The sequence below is a fragment of the Nannospalax galili genome, unplaced genomic scaffold (genome assembly GCF_000622305.1).
Source record: "Nannospalax galili isolate Female #2095 unplaced genomic scaffold, S.galili_v1.0 scaffold31, whole genome shotgun sequence".
In the NCBI taxonomy this organism is placed as follows: domain Eukaryota; kingdom Metazoa; phylum Chordata; class Mammalia; order Rodentia; family Spalacidae; genus Nannospalax; species Nannospalax galili.
The window spans coordinates 4,159,694-4,177,542 of NW_008332149.1; the positions used below are offsets into that span (position 1 = coordinate 4,159,694).

At 42.3% G+C, this 17,849-nt stretch overlaps 1 protein-coding gene across 3 annotated transcripts in view; it reads right to left on the minus strand.

Moving 5' to 3' along the window:
* The window catches only part of Inpp5f (inositol polyphosphate-5-phosphatase F), a 99,726-nt gene extending 81,944 nt beyond the window's left edge, over positions 1 to 17,782 (minus strand). For 2 of the 3 annotated variants that reach the window (XM_008827298.3, XM_017796688.2), the window contains exon 1: positions 17,503 to 17,773. In XM_008827298.3, the coding sequence (XP_008825520.1) occupies positions 17,503 to 17,638 (136 nt within the window). In that variant the 5' untranslated portion in view covers positions 17,639 to 17,773. Of the gene's footprint in view, positions 1 to 17,502 lie in introns of all 3 variants that reach the window. The other variant, XM_029560740.1, reaches the window with a different exon arrangement.
* Between the last annotated feature and the right edge of the window lie 67 nt (positions 17,783 to 17,849).

A 17,849-nucleotide genomic window follows, 5' to 3' on the forward strand; every position in this document is an offset into this window, starting at 1 on the left:
GGGAAGAAAATCAGGAGCACAGACCTGTGGTGGCACAGGTCTGTAATTTCAGCACTCAGGAGGTGGAAACTGGAGGATTACTGCAAGTTTGAAGTCAGCCTGAACTACACAGTGACTAACCAGGGCTATGTAGTAAGACCCTGTCTTAAAAAAAAAAAAAAAAAGAGAGAGATCATTCATGAAATTTGTTTCTGGTACATACATACACACAAAGTCCTAGAATCAATCTCCAGTACAGTCAAAAATTTGAATGTGTATGACTGTTTTGCCTGCATATATGTAAGTGCACTACATGTATGTAGTCCCTGCAGAGGCCAGAGAGGGCACTGAATCCCCTGGAAGTGGAGTTAAGGATGGTTGTTAGCATCCACGTGGGTGCTGGGAACCGAATCCAGGTCCTCCGCAAGTACAGCCAGTGCTCTTAACCACTGAGCCATCTTTCCAGCCCACAGCCAAATTTTTTTAAATGTACTTTTTACCACATACCTCAAACAATCAAAAAGCTGAAAGCTTTTGTACAAGGGGTCATTATATCAACTTTCTAAGTTATTTTGTTCAACTCTTTTACATTTGCTAATTTTTCTGACTAATTTTTGAGGGTTTTTTTTCCCTTAAATCTCATGCCTTGTGTATTTCTTCTTAATTTTTTCTTTTTTTGGGGGGGGGTACTAGTAGGTATATAGAGATTCAGAGTTATTATATTTTCCTGGTGAACTGTTCTACTTATCAAAATATACCAGCTGTCCTTACTTCAAATAAACTGTTTGCCTAGTTTAATATTAACGTGAAAGAAATGCATTAGGCATTAAAGAGGCTAAATATGAACATTGCTAATCCAGCCATATCACTTCTACTCCCCAGATCCTTGGAAACAAAGTCCAGATTCCTTAGAAAGGCTTTTAAGACCCTGTGTGGCCTAATTCCTGCTTACAGGCTCTGCCTGCCATTCCCCACATCCAGGTCTGCAGTCACCCTCCACCACCTGCTGCTGGTTCTGGAATGCTCCCACCCACTCTGCCTGCACTTCATACCAGCTTCACATGAAGGGTTACCAGTCTTCCTGGACACGTTGCTCACTCCTCTCACCCAGTAGAAGGATCACGCTCTTGTGTAACAAATTTCCATCTCAGCATCTTAGTTTGGTTTAGTGCCCCTAATTTATTGACTTGGCTGACCCCTTGACTGAATAGGAACATATGAAAAACAGGAGGCTCACTATGGCCTTTTCAGGTTCAGCTTTATGTTCCCAGTGCATGACATTGTAGATTCAGAAATGGCCAAGTGAACATCTGGACAGAGTGGTCTTAAAATGGAAAGGAGTAAACTGAAGTCAGATAATTGGGGAAGGGGAGGGGATTGAAACAGTTTCTCCCTGTAGCCCTAGATGGTGTGAAATTCACTATATAGACCAGGCTGGCCTTGATCTCACAGAGATCAGCCTGCCTCTGCTGGGATTAATGGCATGCACCACTATGCCCAGTTTGAAGTTAGATAATTTTAAGCAACTGTATTGGAAGAGTTCACTATCTAAACTGGCAAAAATTAAAGTCATGTGGTCAATTTCAGATAATGCCATCAAGGCTAGCAGAGGTAAAGTGACTGTCTACCATTATCACTTGTTAACATCAGAACAATTCCCATTCTCATTCCAAGAAGCTCTTCCTAACACATCTCTAGGACCATAAATTTCCCTACCAAAACCCTCTGGTGTAATACTCTCATCTGCATGGGGTTTTGAGCTTACCATCATCACTCCAGCTGCCCGAGGTAAAAACCTAAGAGGCATCCAAAATGCCTTTCTCACCAAGACCTATTGATTCTGTCTCCTCTGTATCTGATTGTCACTACACTTCCCTCCATCTGTGATGTCACTATCCTTGTCCAGGGTCAAGACCTTCGCCCCATGGATCATTTAAGAAACTGTTGTCTGGGATAAAGAGATGGCTCAGTGTTTAAGATCATGCACTGCTCTTGCAGAGAACCAAGTTCGATTCCCAGCATCCACAACTGACGGCATAAAACTGCCCATAACTCCAGTTCCAGGGAATCTGATGCTGCCAGCCTCCGAGAACACCTGCACTCAGGTGCACAACACAGACACAGGCACACACATGCACACATAATTAAAACTAAATTAATTAAATACATTTTTAAGCTGTTGTCAGATACTTATTTGATAGGGTCTCAGCAAGTTTTCTTTTTCTTTCCTTTTTTTGAAAGTCAAAGTTTATAAACTTGTCAAAGAGGACAATTTTATTAGAGTCAAAAAGAAAACCCCTGGGGAAACAAGTTGTAAAGTCTCAGCAGCTGCTCGGAGGAGAATGGAGTTGAGAAGCAAAAGAAGCCGTGCTATTTGAGTTCAGCTGGCCTGGAGGTCAGCCACATGGCAGGAAGCGGGGCTTCAGAGAAAGAGTAAGGAAGCCCAAACACCAGAAAATCAGGTTCTGGTCAGTATCCAAAAGAGACAGAAAAAAAGGCTGCACCTGACACAGACCCAGACCCTCATGGCAGCTCGTAGGAACTGCACCAGGGGGTGGGAATTCTGGAAGGAAAAGTACAGTATCTCATTAAAGGGATAATTATTCTGCCTATTTCTTTAGCATGCTCAAGGTTAAGTCTGCCTTCCTAGGAGTAGTCCTTCCTTCCTGAGGAGTGGTCCCTTGGCCAGGTGACTACGCAAACTAACTCCTGTTTTGGGTAGTTTGGATGTTAAATTACAAGCTTCTTACAGGCCAGGCAGAGTGGTGCATGCCTTTAATCCCAACCCTTGGGAGACAGAGGCAAGTGGATAAATTGCCATGAATCCGAGGTCAGCCTGATGTACATAGTGAATTCCAGGCCAGTCAAGAGACCCTACTTCAATTTAAAAAAAAAAAAAAAAAAAAAAAATCCCAAAACAAAAAAATCAAAACCCAAAATTTTTTTTAAATGGGTACTAGACTATTTATTGACTGCACAGAAGACTACACTTGGGTAATGCTGAGCCATGAGGAAAAAGGCAGACTGCTCTAAGAGTGAAGCAGAATCACACAGGGACCAACACAAGAGGGCAACAGGGGTAAATTCAGGAGTTGTCTCCTCTGGGCAGGGCAGATCTGCAATTGAGAGAGAATGCTAGGACAGGCATGAGATCAGAGATCCAGGTGACAGATAAGAATGTACCCAGGTGACTTGGGGCTGACTCTAGAATAGCAAAGCTGGACAGGGTCAAGATATTTGGATGTGGGCCTGGAACAATGGCTCAGAGGTTAAGAGCACTAGCTGTTCTTGCAGAAGACCCAGGTTCAAATCCCAGCACTCATATGGCACCTAACAACCATCCATAGCTCCAGTTCCAGGGGACCCAACGCCCTCTTCTGACTCCCACAGGCATTGCATAACATGGGTGCACTTACATACATGTGGGCAATAAATTGATACACATAAAATTTAAAAATAAATTTTTAAAAAAGAGAGAAAGACTACAAAAAGCTTTTTAAAAAGAGGGGAGAATGGTGGCACACACCTATAATCCCAGTACTTGGGAGGCAGAAGCAGAAGGATCACCACAAGTTTGAAGCTCATCTAGTCTATATGGCAAGTTCCAGGCCAGCCAGAGTTACATAGTAAGACCCAGCCTCAAAAAAAAAAAAAAAAAACCAACAAAATGAATTATTAAAGAAAAAAAAGGTTAATAAGTGGTATAATTATTAACTCTCAGAATCAGGACATAATTCCTGAAGTCGTCTTCTCAGAGTAACATTTCACAGAAACATTGTAACACCTACATTTACCCAGAAGTCTACTTCCTCGGATGAAACACTGAGCTACAGTTCTGATCAGTTTAAAATCGTGCATCCAGTCTCAGACTCAGCAATCCACCTCTGGTCCAAATGGCAAATCAAGCATGGCTGCTAGTTTCCTGCCGTTCCTATGTGGGAGCACACCAGGCAAGCACTCTACCACTAAGCTATATCCCCAACCAACAGTATCACTCTATAGCTCAGACTGCCCTCAAACATGCCATCTTCCTGTCATATTTGGCCTTACAATATGTGATTTTTTTAAAAAACATTAAAAAAAAAAATCTCATGTGGCTGGGCATGGTGGTGCACGCCTTTAATCCCAGCAGGAAGCTAAGGCAGGCGGATCTTTGTGAGTTCAAGGCCAGCCTGGTCTGCAATAGTGAGTTCCAAACCAGCTGGGGCTACAGGGAGACCCTGTCACAAAACGACCAAAAAAAAAATCTGCAGGAGTTGGTTCTCTCCTTCCACCTTGAGAGTTCCAAGGATCAAATTTAAGATCATCAGGCTTGGCAACTTTTTTTTCTTTTTTTGTCTTTTTGAGACAGGGTCTCCTTGTAGCCCCAGCTATCCTGGAACTCACTATGTAGACCAGGCTGGCCTCGAACTCACAAAGATCCACCTGCCTCTCCCTCCCAAGTGCTGGGATTAAAGGCGTGCACCACCATGCCCAGCCCTAAATACTAAACTTTTAATCAGCATCAGAAAGATACCTGACAAAATTAGAGCTATTCAATAAAAGAGAAAACCATCAGGGAGGAAAAAAAAAATCATGATAAACTAGGAAGACAAATAAAAGCTGGAAATAACATCTTAATAGTCACAATAACCCTAAACAGCTTTAACCTACCAAGTAAAAGGCTATTAAATCCCAACTCTTCCATCAGCTTACTTCACTTTATGGCTATTAGTCTACCTGTGTACACCTGGGGCTGAACAGTGTTTGATGCATAAGAGGCACTCATCCAACAGTTACTGAACAACATACATAAACTAATAAAACTAAGCAAAAGGAGAAATAGATTTCTCCTACCAACTGCTTATTTTCATAAACTACCATAAGACTAATAAGTTTTGTTTCATTCTTCAAAGTGCTGGGGATCAAGCCCAGGGCCTTTTACATTCTAACGTTGAACTACAACCCTAACCCAAGATTTGATTTTATTTTTGTCTTTTTGAGACAGGGTTTCCCTGTAGTCCCAGCTGACCTGAACTCATCATGTAGACCAGGCTGGTCTTGAACTCACAGCAATCCGCCTGCCTCTGCTTCCCGAGTGCTGGGATTAAAGGCATGTGCCACCACGCCCGGCAATTTTATTATTTTTAAAGAAGACCTCCCCACCCCACTGGATATGACTGGACACTGACTGCATCTTTCCCATTGACCCACTTGGAAAAAGCCATTTCTTTACTATTGTTAAATTTGTTTTGTAACCTGAATTTTTCCTTTTTCTTTGTTTAAAACTGTATCAAGTAGTTTTATTATTGTGTTATGTAAATTGTATTGCTGTACATAGAATAAAGGTATTTTTTTTCTATTTTTTATTTTTATTTTATGTGTATGTGTATGCCTGCATGTAGGTAAGTGCACCCATGTCATGCAATGCCCAAGGAGGTCAGAAGAGGCTGTCGGATCCCCTGGGACTGGAGTTATGGACAGTTGCTATCTGCCATGTGGGTGCTGGGATACGAACCCAGGTCTTCTGCAAGAACCACCAGTGTTCTTAACCGCTGAGCCATCTCTCCAGCCCCAAAGGTATGGTTTTTTTAAAATTACAAATAGAGCTGGACGTAGTGGCGCACAGCTTTAGTCCCAGCACTCAGGAGGCAGAGGCAGGTGGATCTCTGTGAGTTCAAGTCCAGCCTGGTCTACAAATGGAGTTTCAGACCAGCTGGGGCTACAGGGAGACCCTGCCTCAAAAAGGCCAAAAAGAAAAAAGAAAAAAAAAATTACAAATAGATGGGGCTGGAGAGATGGCTTAGGAGATAAGAGCAACTTGCTGTTTTTCCAGAGGACCTGGGTTCGACTCCCAGTACCCACATTGTGGCTCTGACCCTGTTGCCCTCTTCCAGCATTCAAGGGCACTACACACACACCAACAAACACACCCATCATCAAAACACATGTACAAATAATTTTTTTTAATTAATAAAAATAAAAACTACAAATAGAGCCAGGTACAGTGACACATGTCTTTAATACAAGCACTCTGGCAGCAAAGGCAGGCAGATCTCTGAGATGGAGGCCAGCCTGGCCTACATAGCACGTCCCAGGCCAGTTGGGGCTACAAAAAAAATTTTTTTTAAATAACTCGGAACAAAAAGCATAAATGCCTGACACGTGCTCATAACCTCTCAAGAGACAGGAAACAGTGTGACTGAACAAGCTCTATAACTGACCCAAGAAGGGGACTCAGTACATTTTCTGAGCTGTTCTACTTTGCTGCTTAGTACAGTACACAACAAAGTGTGTTATCTACAGTATGCACATTTGCAGACAAACTAAGTACATTTTAATCTTACTCTTCACTCAGGAAATAAAACAAGTTGGCATTAGCAAAGTGATGGATAGATGACATGTGCAGATGGTGTTAGCCTGTGTATATGCAGCAACTAAACAGTTAACACTCTGACAGAGGCATGAGAATGGCATAGAGGGTCCCGTCACAAAGAACACCCATGCAACAGAACCATTCAACAAACACTGCTTTGTAAACCTTTCCTTCAGTGGGTGTAACATGGCAAACAAATTCAAAAGAGAAACTTTAAAAAATACATTTTTTATTATTTTTTAAAAATTATTATTTTATGTGTATGAGTGTATTGCTGGCATGTAGGTAAATGCACCTGTGTTGTGCAATGCCCTCAGAGAACAGAAGAGGCTGTCGGATCCCCTGGGACTGGAGTTACAGTTGTTAGCTGCCATGTGGGTGCTGGGATTTGAACCCGGGTCTTCTGCAAGAAGAACCAGTGTTCTTAACCACTGAGCCATCCCTCCAGCCCCAAGAAATTTTATTTTTGGACATGATCTCACAAAGATCTGCCTGCCTCTCCCTCCCGAATACTGGAATTAAAAATGTGTTCACCCCACATCTGGTCTAAAAAAGAAATAATTTAAAGTCACAAATAAATTTAAAATTTTAATGTTATTGAAGGCATACAGTAAGGAGTTACTTAGAAACTACACAAGTATAACATTTTTAGAAATAATGCCAAATTTTAATTAGTGAAATAATAAACATACACTCAAAGTCAGAAATATGTAAGAAGCTCAGTTGTTTGGCCATTAAGTCAACATTTCCTCTCATTTCAGATCCATCTGGCAGTAGCACACGCTTCTATTTTCATATGCCTTTCTCTTCCTGGTACACCAAAAACAAGTGATTAAGCACTGCGCCTGCAGAAGGCATGTGTCACTCATTCCAAGATGCCAGAGAGAAGGCACTCCCTAGACTAAGCTACTTGAGATTTATGGGCAACTTTCACCTGCCTCTCTACATGAGGGCAGGCAGTTTATGCACATATAATCAGACCCAAGTTTCGTTTCCTGCTGATAACAAAGGATAGCATTGCTCTGAAAAGACAATCCCCAACACTAAAGTCAAACATGAGGAAAAGAGCTTCAGGATGAGGAACTGAAAGCTCCCACTGTTAGTACATCCACCCTTTTATTGTTTAATTAGGCAGAAAAGTAGGTTATGGAATAATTTGATTCAGGTGCCATCTTAAAATTCAAAGTTTAATCCACATTGCTTTGAACTCTGTAATGGTAATTGTTTTTCTAAAAAGCAGCAAGCTGAAGAATTAATCCAATCAAAGGTTCTAGCAGCTGATTTCCCAGGTGTGAAGTCTAGCTCTATGTTGTCAATCCAGGGTGCTCCTGATCATCTACTCCAGGAGCTTTAGAAACTCCTGGTGCCTGGGCTCACCTCTTAGAGAGGAACCCAACTGGTCAGGGTGGGGCCCTAATCCAAGTGTATTTCCCCTAGATGACTCTAATTCACAGCCATGTTTAGAATTACTTGACCTAAGTAATTAAAGGATGCTTGGAAGAACCTGTTTGAGTTACTTAGTTTTACCCTATCAGTCTGACTCAGAGATGATGCATGTGTTCACGTGCTCATGTAGTATATGAGCGTTGTAAAGAATCATAAACTGCATAGATATAGTATAATATAAAGAATTGGCATAAAAGCTGGTCTAAGGTACCAGGAGGAACTATACTTCCAAAGGCAACAAGGGCTAGGGATGTAGTTCAGTAGGTAGGAAGCTTGTCTAGCACACACAAGACCCTAGGTTCAATACTCAATACTGCATAAACCAGGCATGGTGGTACTCCTGCAATTCCAGTGGGTGGGAGGTAGAGGAAGAATACCAAAGTCCAGAGTCATCCTTGGCTATACAGTGAGTTTGAGGCCAGCTGGAAGCAGTCTGAGAGGTAAATCAAAGCACAGATGAGCTAAGCATTGGTATTTTCCTTTCCTCATTTTAGAGCTATTAACAGAGATGCATAAAATTAACATTTCTAACATTAAATAAACGTAACCTTTCTCCCAGCTGGTGCTTAAATAATTGCCTAGCTTTTCCTGAAAACTTTGTTAGAAACTAGATACTGTCTTTGGATTGCTTGTATAGGGGTCATTCTACCACTATAGCTCCTAACAAAAAGTTCTGCCTTCAAACTGGCCATCATGTCTTGGATTCATTGTTTCACTTGGCTTCAAATGAAGAACTGCTTTCAAATCAAAAAGAACTTCTAGGAGTGGGGAAGAGAAGAAAACTGTACTCCCTCTTACAGTTTGGTCAATTAGACTTTTCTTTTCTTTTTTTGTCTTTTTTGAGACAGGGTCTCCCTGTAACCCCAGATGTCCTGGAACTCACTATGCAGACCAGGCTGGCCTTGAACTCACAGAGATCCGCCTGTCTCTGCCTCCCAAATGCTGGGATTAAAGGCATGCGCTACCACGCCCAGCTTCAATTAGACTTTTCTGAGTGCTAGGTCTTGCACCACAGTTCTACATGTGGTTTTATGCCCAGGGCTTTACACATGCTGCATTCTGCCCACTCCAGCCCCCAATCAATAGTTCTTGAAAAACTAAATGACTTCACAGAATTTCAGACAATGTAATTTGGAAGAAAAAAGATATATAATGCTGAATTAGAGGGGGGAGCACTTCTTCAGGAAATGTACCTGTATTTCACTCAACCAGTCTTACCAAGAAAAGCATGACTGTGTGTGTGTGTGTGTGTGTGTGTGTGTGTGTGTGTGTGTGTGTAAGCAGTACCCTTAAGGGTCTCACAACATCTATAAAATGAGTAATCTGAACAGAATATGCAATTTAATTAAGATACAACCAGTTTGTGTTGTGAGTATTGTAAAGTGGATGTTCAATGTTTATCATCACTTTTAAAAATATGCAAGATGTATTGGCACAGGCCTTTAATCCCAGCACTCAGGAGGAGAGGTAGGTAGATCTCTGAAGAGTTGAGGCCACCCTGGTCTATATATCCAGTTCCAGGCCAGCCAGGGCTACATAGTGAAACCCTGCCTCAAAATTAATTAATTAATTAGTTACCATGCATACATTATTACTTAATGTATTACGACCAGCCATGAATAACATTTTCGACTACTTTAATGAACATACTCTGATTCAAATGTTCTTCTCAGCTCAGTTATAGCCAGTTGACACACAGTGATCATGACTTAGATCAGCTAACAAGGAGGCTCTGTGACATCACTGTTACCTCTTAAGATTTGTACTTGCAAGGCTAGATTTTTAAAACGTTTTAAAACAAGTGAATAGAAACAGATCCACAAAAAGACACAGAGATAGCAACACAGCTTGTAAAGACCTAACACATTTAAATCCCCATAAAGCCACATCAACATGAGAATGCACTTTATCAACAGTATAGCTGAATTGGTTTGATTTTTCCAATAGTTTAGTCTCTATGTGCAAAGGCATGAGCTATTCCATCATAAATTCCAAGGACCAAATTAGCAACAGCAACTTTTTAGCAGAAGGACCAGGTGGGGGAGGGGGAAATAAAGGTGTCTATGTGTCCTATTTATTTTCATTAAAAAAAAAAAAAAAAAAAAAAAAAAGATTTCCTGAATTCCACAGGCTTATGAGCTAGATTTCCCTTTGACTAAATGAAATGTCAATGAGAAAAGAGCACAGCACAAGAGGCAGTGTCCTCAGAGTCAATTTAATCCTCCCAACAAGCACTCTGATGCTCAAACCAAAGTGAACAAAGGACAAGAATTATTTAATATGACTTTTAGAGATGACCTTCTGAGGACCAGATACTGGAGGTCTGAGGACAAGTGTGATTCTCTTTCTCTATGCTGGGGCTGTGCTAGGCTGGGAGATCATGATGCTAGGCATCTTGGAGCAACATCAATGTAGCCAGGTTCCTGAAAGCCCACACTGAAAGGTCACATAGGTCTGGCACCTGGCAGTTCTATCCTCTATTAACCTTTTCATCCTCCTTCCTCAATGTGCTGGCTTGTTGGGACGCTCCTCTAAGGCCAGCCTTTGGCAGCACCTAGCCAGAACACAAAGATCTAGGAACCAGGGACTCAAAAAAAGTTCCTTCCATCTTTTTGCCTTAAAGGCTTTTCCTCTTCCATTCTATCTCTGCTTTGTGAGCTCTGAAAGGTTGCCCCTGAAATCGGATCTCAGATTCTTGCAAAGCTAGACAGAAAGAGGCTTCAGGTAGCTCATCACTGGAGGAAACAGTTCCCATCCAGTACATATCAATGTTTCTGCTCCAAGATCTACACTATCATCTATTCCCTTCTTATACTACAGATGCTCTAAAAACCTGAGAAACCTGAAAACCTGACCCCGGCTGCAAGACTGGCCAACCCATTACATGACAACATTCCTTATAACCTCATAAAGTAATGTTACAGGAAATGAGGCAAGGCAGGTAGGTATAGGGACAAAGAACATAGGAAAAGCCCTTTTTGGCCTGTACTGACCCCTCCTCAGTGTGCCAGCTTTGACCTCTGAGCTCCTCAGTGTTGCTGGCTTTGACTTCTGAGAGACTTTTTTTTTTTTTTAATTTAATAACCACATGATTAGAAGAAGTAGTATGTAAGTGCACCCATGTCATGCAATGTCCAAGTAGACCAGAAGAGGGTGTCGGATCTCCTGGAACTGGAGTTACAGATGGTTGTTAGCCATCATGTGGGTGCTGAGAACAGAATATATTGAACTCAGTATAAACCCTATAAGACATAAAATTGAGTTTTTAACCTTTAAAGAGTATCTCCATTTCATTTTAAAATATGCTGTTTCCTACATTTTTAATGCTACTAACCCATAAATGTTTGTACATGTGTCTTTATAGCCATACTCAGGTGCCAAGGATCCGAGTGTGACCGACTGTGACTAGTAAAAATGAGATACGTAGAGATTAAAGAGAGGCTATCTTATGCTCACATAGAGTACATTATGATAGTCATTAGCTGCAGCTCAGCTATCACCATTAAATATAAATCTTATAAGCTTGTAGTCAACAAGGTAGAAAGACATAAAACAAAGTTGTCAATATTGAAGAAAGTTTGGCTTCAGAGACACAAGCTAAGTTAGAAGCTTTGGCTCTCCCTCTTTCTCTAAGAACTTAGACAAATTATTCCTCTATGTTCACTTTCCTCATCTGTAAAACAAGGTTATCAATGAAACCATCCTTTGCAGTTCTACTGTGCCATGAAATAATTATACAGAAGGCTTAGAGGAATGTCTAGCTCAGGAAAATGCTCAACAAATAAAAGCTGTTATTAGAAGCTAGTATTAATCTTGGTTGATGCAGATAACAAAACATGTGGAAAACATCCTTCAATCTACAAAACCTGATTCCAAAAATTGTAATCACCTGTGAAAGACCGTTTTTTTTTTAAAGCCATAAGTACAGGGGTCAGACTTTGGAAAGACAAATCCTTCCTATCTTTCATGTGTGTGTATGAGTGTACTGCCTGCATGTATGTAAGTGCACCCATGCCATCCAATGCCTGCAAGGTCAGAAGAAGGTGTCAGATCCCCTGGAACTGGAATTACAGACGGTTGTTAGCTGCATTGTAGGTGCTGGGAATCAAACCTGGGTCCTCTGTAAGAGCAGCCACTACTCTTAACCACTGAGCCATCTCTCCAGCCCAAGTTTTTCCTATCTTAAAATGGAATATACATATATATATATATATATATATATCATAAACACATGTAAACATAAATGTAAAGACTTGTTTAACCCAACTGCTATCTTGTTAATAATATAAAATATGGGTTAAAAAAAAATACAGAATATAAAACTGGCAAATCTCTTCAAAGCTAACTAAGGCAAAGATACTAAGAAGAAACCTGGTTATTCAACAATAAAAAAAATGACTAAAAAGCCAGGCATGGTGGTTCACTCATGTAATCCCAACACTTAGGGGACTAAGGCAGGAAAATTAGGGGGTCAAGGGCAGTCTAAGCTACATGAGATCCTGTCTCAAACAAATTTTTAAGGAAAACAAGACAGAAAACTCTAATAAACTGAATACAGTTTCATACAACATTCCTTAAGAGATAAGTCCTCCATATGAATTTTAATTCCATAATAATTTATCATTTTTAAAAATTAACTTCATGATAATAAGAATTTCAGGGTAGTGAGATGGCTCAGCAGGTAAAGGTGCTTGCTGTCAAGCCTAATAACCTGAGTTTCATACCCCAGAATCCATATGGTGGAAGAACACACTCCTGAAAGGCGTCCTTCTAACTCTACAAATGTTAAGTTGCATGTGCGTTCCCTTTCCTCAAAAAAGAAAAATAATTTCATCACCAAAACTGTAAGGAGAGCAGGAAAACTTTGTGTGGATTCTGACAACCAGTACCCAAAAAAGAAAGTAAAAATAATGTTTACTGGTAGTCATCATTTAAAATATCATCTTTCTAGCTCCATGTGGTGGCACATACCTTTAATTCCAGCACTCAGGAGGCAGAGGGAGGGGGATCCTGTGAATTCGAAGCCACCTAGTCTACCTAGCAAGTTCCAGGTCAGCCAGGGCTACACGGTGAGAATCTGTCTCAAAAATAACAGAAAGGGCTGGAGAGATGGTTCAGCAGTTAAGAGCACTGACTTCTTGCAGAGGATCCAGATTCAGTTCCCAGTCCCTTTTTGCAGCTAACAACTATCCATAAATCCATTTCAGGGATGCCCTCTCTGGCCTCCGAGGCATGGCCTGCACCAGTGTACTTATACATGCAGGCAAAACACTTATATACATAAAATAAAAATGAATTTTTTTTTTAAAGTTTAAAAAGTAACAAAGCACAGTGTGGTAGTACAAACCTTTAATCACAGCACTCGGGAGGCAGAGGCAGGTAGATCTCTGTGAGATGGAGGTCAGTCTACTCTATATAGTGAGTTCCAGGCCAGCTGGAGTTACAGGGAAACCCTGTCTCAAAAAGCAAAAAAAAATTTTAAAAACCACATAAACCTAAAGAACTTCTAGCAACAGATGGCTTCTGGGAGGGGGAGAGACAGTGTCTTATAGGGATGGGACTCTTGGTGAGCCTAGTGGTCCGACACACATTGGAAAGACATTTGGAGATACAAATCAGACTCCATAGGCTGTATCACATACATGAGAGTACATTAAACCGGGGAGGGGGAGCAGTGAAAGGAGGTTCGGATAGCGGAGGGGATCTAAATACCATCAAACTACAGTGTATGAAAATTGCAAAAACTCCATTAAAAATAAAATTTTAAAAATAAAAAATAAACTGCATGCCTTTAAACCCAGCACTTGGGAGGCAGAGGCAGGTGGATCTCTGTGAGTTCAAGGTCAGTCTGATCTACAAAGTGAGTTCCAGGACAGCTGGGGCTACAAGGAAATCCTGTCTCAAAAAGACCAAAAAATAAAATAAAATAAAAAATAAAGTATCATCTTTCTAGGTAGATTATATGCTTGTGCATGTTGTGCGTGTTAAGAAGGTGGTGAGATCTTTCATGGTCACTTGGTCTCAGAACAGGGAAGTAAAGTACCTAACACGGCCCTAACACACAAAGCCTCAGGACCAGTGGAAGTAAATTTAAGATGGAAAAGATAAGACCATATCACTATTCCCCCAAAGTGGGTTATATTTCTTAAGTTCTTGAAAACTACAATTCCCTTTTAATCTTATTTTTAGTGAGCACACACAGTACTGGGTTTCATTATGGTATTTTCAAACACTATTTGTTTCTCTTGATTCCCCCCATCCTGTTTGTATTCCTACTCCTCCTTGTAGCCTTCCACTCACCTCCGATATTTTCTTTCCTACTTTATGTTGCCCTCTCAACCCCTCTTTTTCCTTTCTCCTGGTCTCCTTTCTATTAAACTACAATTCTTATTGTCAGACATTAAATTGTATTCTCAGGAAAATCATGAATGTTTACACAGTGCTCTATTACATTCCTGGGAGAAGTTAAAACAACCTAAATATTTTTCCCTGATGGCCATTAACTTGCAACCACCATAAATATCTATCAAAACACAGTGTTCAGCATATAGACTATTGACTACTGCTAAGACAATCAGAACGTAAGAGAAATAATCATACTTGGTCTCTTAGAAGAAAAAAAATGAAAAAAATCTAAACTGTCAAAGAAAATAAGAAATTCTATCATTTAAAAGAAAAAGGGAAAAAAAGGATGATGCTATAGACAGGAGAAAATAAAACAGGGCCAGAGACACTCAGCAGTTAAGAACATTGGCTGTTCTTCCAAATGACCCAGGTTCATCTGCCAGCACCCACATGGCAGCTAACAACGGTTCTTAACTCCAGCTCCAGGGGCTCGGACACTCTCTTCTGGCCTCTGTGAGACACTGCACACATGTGGTGTGCTTACATACATGTAGGCAAAACACGTATATGCTTAAAATATAATAAAAGGAAAAAAAAAAAGTGTAAATGTTCCTCACTCCTCACCCAACTGAGGAGAGATTTTCCACCCCAATTAAATAAATCCTGGGTGGGGAGGGGTTGAATGATTCAGACAGGTGTCATGGCTCACACCTGTAATCCCAAAACCTAAGAGGATGCAGAGGCAAAAGGAGTCCAGGCCAGCCTCCACTACAGCCTGGTTAACAATGTAACTGTGAAAAAAACTTGGAACTTATATTTAATTCAGGTCAACTCAACCAAAAAAATGGATGTTCTGTGTTCTTAACACTCTTAAGCCCAGAGACACCAAAATGAGTGAAGTAATCCACTTTGGGGGATATACTGTGCAATGGAGAAGAAGTAGGTAAGCTACCATTACATGATGTAGAAGGGAAGAGTTGTAATTGAACATGGACTAAGTACAGGAACTATCAGGAAACAAAATTAATGTGATCAATAACTCTGCTCCATGGGTTCATAGATGAGCATTAGGCTAGCACACCACAGTGGGGGGTGGGGAGAGTCCTTGAGTATGAGTCTCACACAATGAACTAGGCAGGAAAAGGGACTGAGAGGAACAACGATCCCAAGCTATGGAAATGGTCATTTTAACCTTAAATATTATCAGCACTTATTTTCTGACGTCTCCAGGAAAAAAGAAACCTGTTTTAGGTTGTTCAGTAGTGTGTGTAAAAAAAAAAAAAAAAATCACAATTCCCAGAGTTTTTCTGATGCTATATTACCCTACGGTAAAGAAAAGGACTTTGTCAATAGTCTGTTCAATTGAATAACCAATACGAAAAATGAAAGATTTTTAAATGCTGTCACTACAAACAGCAGCAAAGCGGGCCATAAAAACAGTTCAATAGCCGGGCATGGTGGCACTCGCATTTAATCCCAGCACTCAGGAGGCAGAGGCAGGCAGATCTCTGTGAGTTCAAGGCCAGCCTGGTCTACATAGTGAGTTCAAGGACAGCTGGGGCTACAGGGAGACCGTCTCAAAAAGACCAAAAAAAAAAAAAAAAAGAGTTCAATAAAATAAATTTGAAATAACTCCATATATCCATACATTAGCACAAGAGAGCTGAAAAGCACTCTTAAATACCATTACCAAAAAGCCATTTAGAAAGGATCTTGAATATTGAACAGGATAGACTAAACTAGTAAAGTCCAGGGATTCTTCATTCACAAACTTGCGTGTCTAAGGATTAACACAGGTCGGTTACTTCTGAAATATGACAGCCTCTTCCTTCCCCTAGACCTTTCTACTTTAGTGAGTGATCAGCTATATATCCTAAGAAATGAGAAAAACGTAATTGCAAATGCTAGAGCCAAATTTTTATTCAGGGGGAACAAGTTTTAAGTTGCTTTCTGTATGGACTTTAGATAAACAGCAACCCACACCACATGGCTTACTCCAAAATCTAGGCCCAGGTTAAACTTCACAGTTGGGGAAACTGAACTGCAGAAAACTTTGCCCTGTCAGATGAGCCACTAGGAGTTCTAGCTCCATCCACCTAAGTTTATGCATTCTAGCTCCCAGGAGCTGGCTCTTGACAGCATGGGATTTTTTAAATTATTTTTTATTTTATGTGTATGCATGTATTGCCTGCATGTAGGTAAGTGCACCCGTGTTGTGCAATGCCCATGGAGGTCAGAAGAGGCTGTTGGATCCCCTGGGACTAGAGTTACAGACAGCTGTTAGCTGCCATGTGGGTGCTGTGATTCGAACTCGGATCTTCTTCAAGAACAACCAGTGTTCTTAACCGCTGAGCCATCTCTCCAGCCCCAACACGGGATTTTTAGAAGCTACTTCTAGCTGCTCTGAACCTCATGCAGACCAGCCAGGTAAGGGGACAGGAAAATGACCGAGGCAGACTTGGGACTAGCCAAAAATAGCCTATCTACATCATCCCTCCCAAGATCAAGAGCCTCTTGTGGACACAGTAGTTTCTCCTCCATTCTAAAAAGAGGAAATAGAATTAGTAGAAAGAAAATACAGCCAGATCCCTATTTCTGGAGTAGGAGGGGGAAAAAGTTCTCCACTGTTCTAACAAAGCTGGTCTTCATAAGACCAAAAAAGAGTTCTGGAGGTCAGAGCTGCCCCATGGCTCCCCCATCTCCACTCTTGGGGACCTCACACCTGCTCTGGAGGACCTGTCCCAGGAAGCATCCCACAAGTCGATGTGCAAAGCTCCTTGGAACTTTTGGTACCCGAGGTATACAAGGACTCCATAAACTTCCAGAAGTTGCACTCTCACTTTGACTAAAGTGCAGAAATCTTGAGTGATGGTCTGAGAAGCTACCCAGACTCCTCCGCGAGGAAACTGGACTGGGAGCTCTCTGAGGCCAGGCGCTGCGCGCAAACAAACTTTGCTAAAGCGAACTTTGCTAAAGAAGCCTTGGGCCTCTACTGAAGGAGCCTGGGACACCTGGGTCACTGTCGCACCAGCTAGCCACACAAGTGCATGGACGGTAACTCGCCAAGTCCCACTTAAACGATTCGAGAACACTTGGATGTCCGCAAGAAGCGTCCCGCCGCAGGTTCCACAGAACTGGGTGGAATTCGAACCCAGAACTCCAGCGATGGACAGTGAGATCTGCAGGGTTGTCGTGAGGGGCTCGCCCCCACCCACCCCGCTCCCGGACCCCAGCGCCCGGGGCCGCCCTCCACCTCGCCGCCCAGGGCAGAGGCCGCGGCCGCGCCCCGCAGCACAGCGCCCGGATAGCCCGCCCGCTCCGCCGTCCCTCCGGAGGGGCCGGGCCGCGCCCCATCCAGCCCGCACCGCGCGCCTCACCGGGTCGCAGCTGCAGGCCGCCGTCGCGCCGGCTGCACCACAGCGCGCGCTCGCCCTGCTGCAGGATGTAGTGGTCCTTGGCTTGGAAGAGCTCCATGCCGGCGCCGGGTCGGGGCAGCGCGACCGCGTGGGTCATGGCCGCCAGAACCTGTGCCTCAGGGAGCGGCCCGGGACCCGCGGCGCAGAGGAGAAGGGCTGGGAAGGGCCCCGAGGGCCTCACCCACCCTCTGAAAACGTACCCCACCGGCCAGGCCTACGAGGCCTCTCCCCCGGTGCCTCCCCTTCCAAGGCCCCACCCCTTACCCTGTGATCCCTCCCCCCACACCACTCAGAGTTCGTCCCGGCCT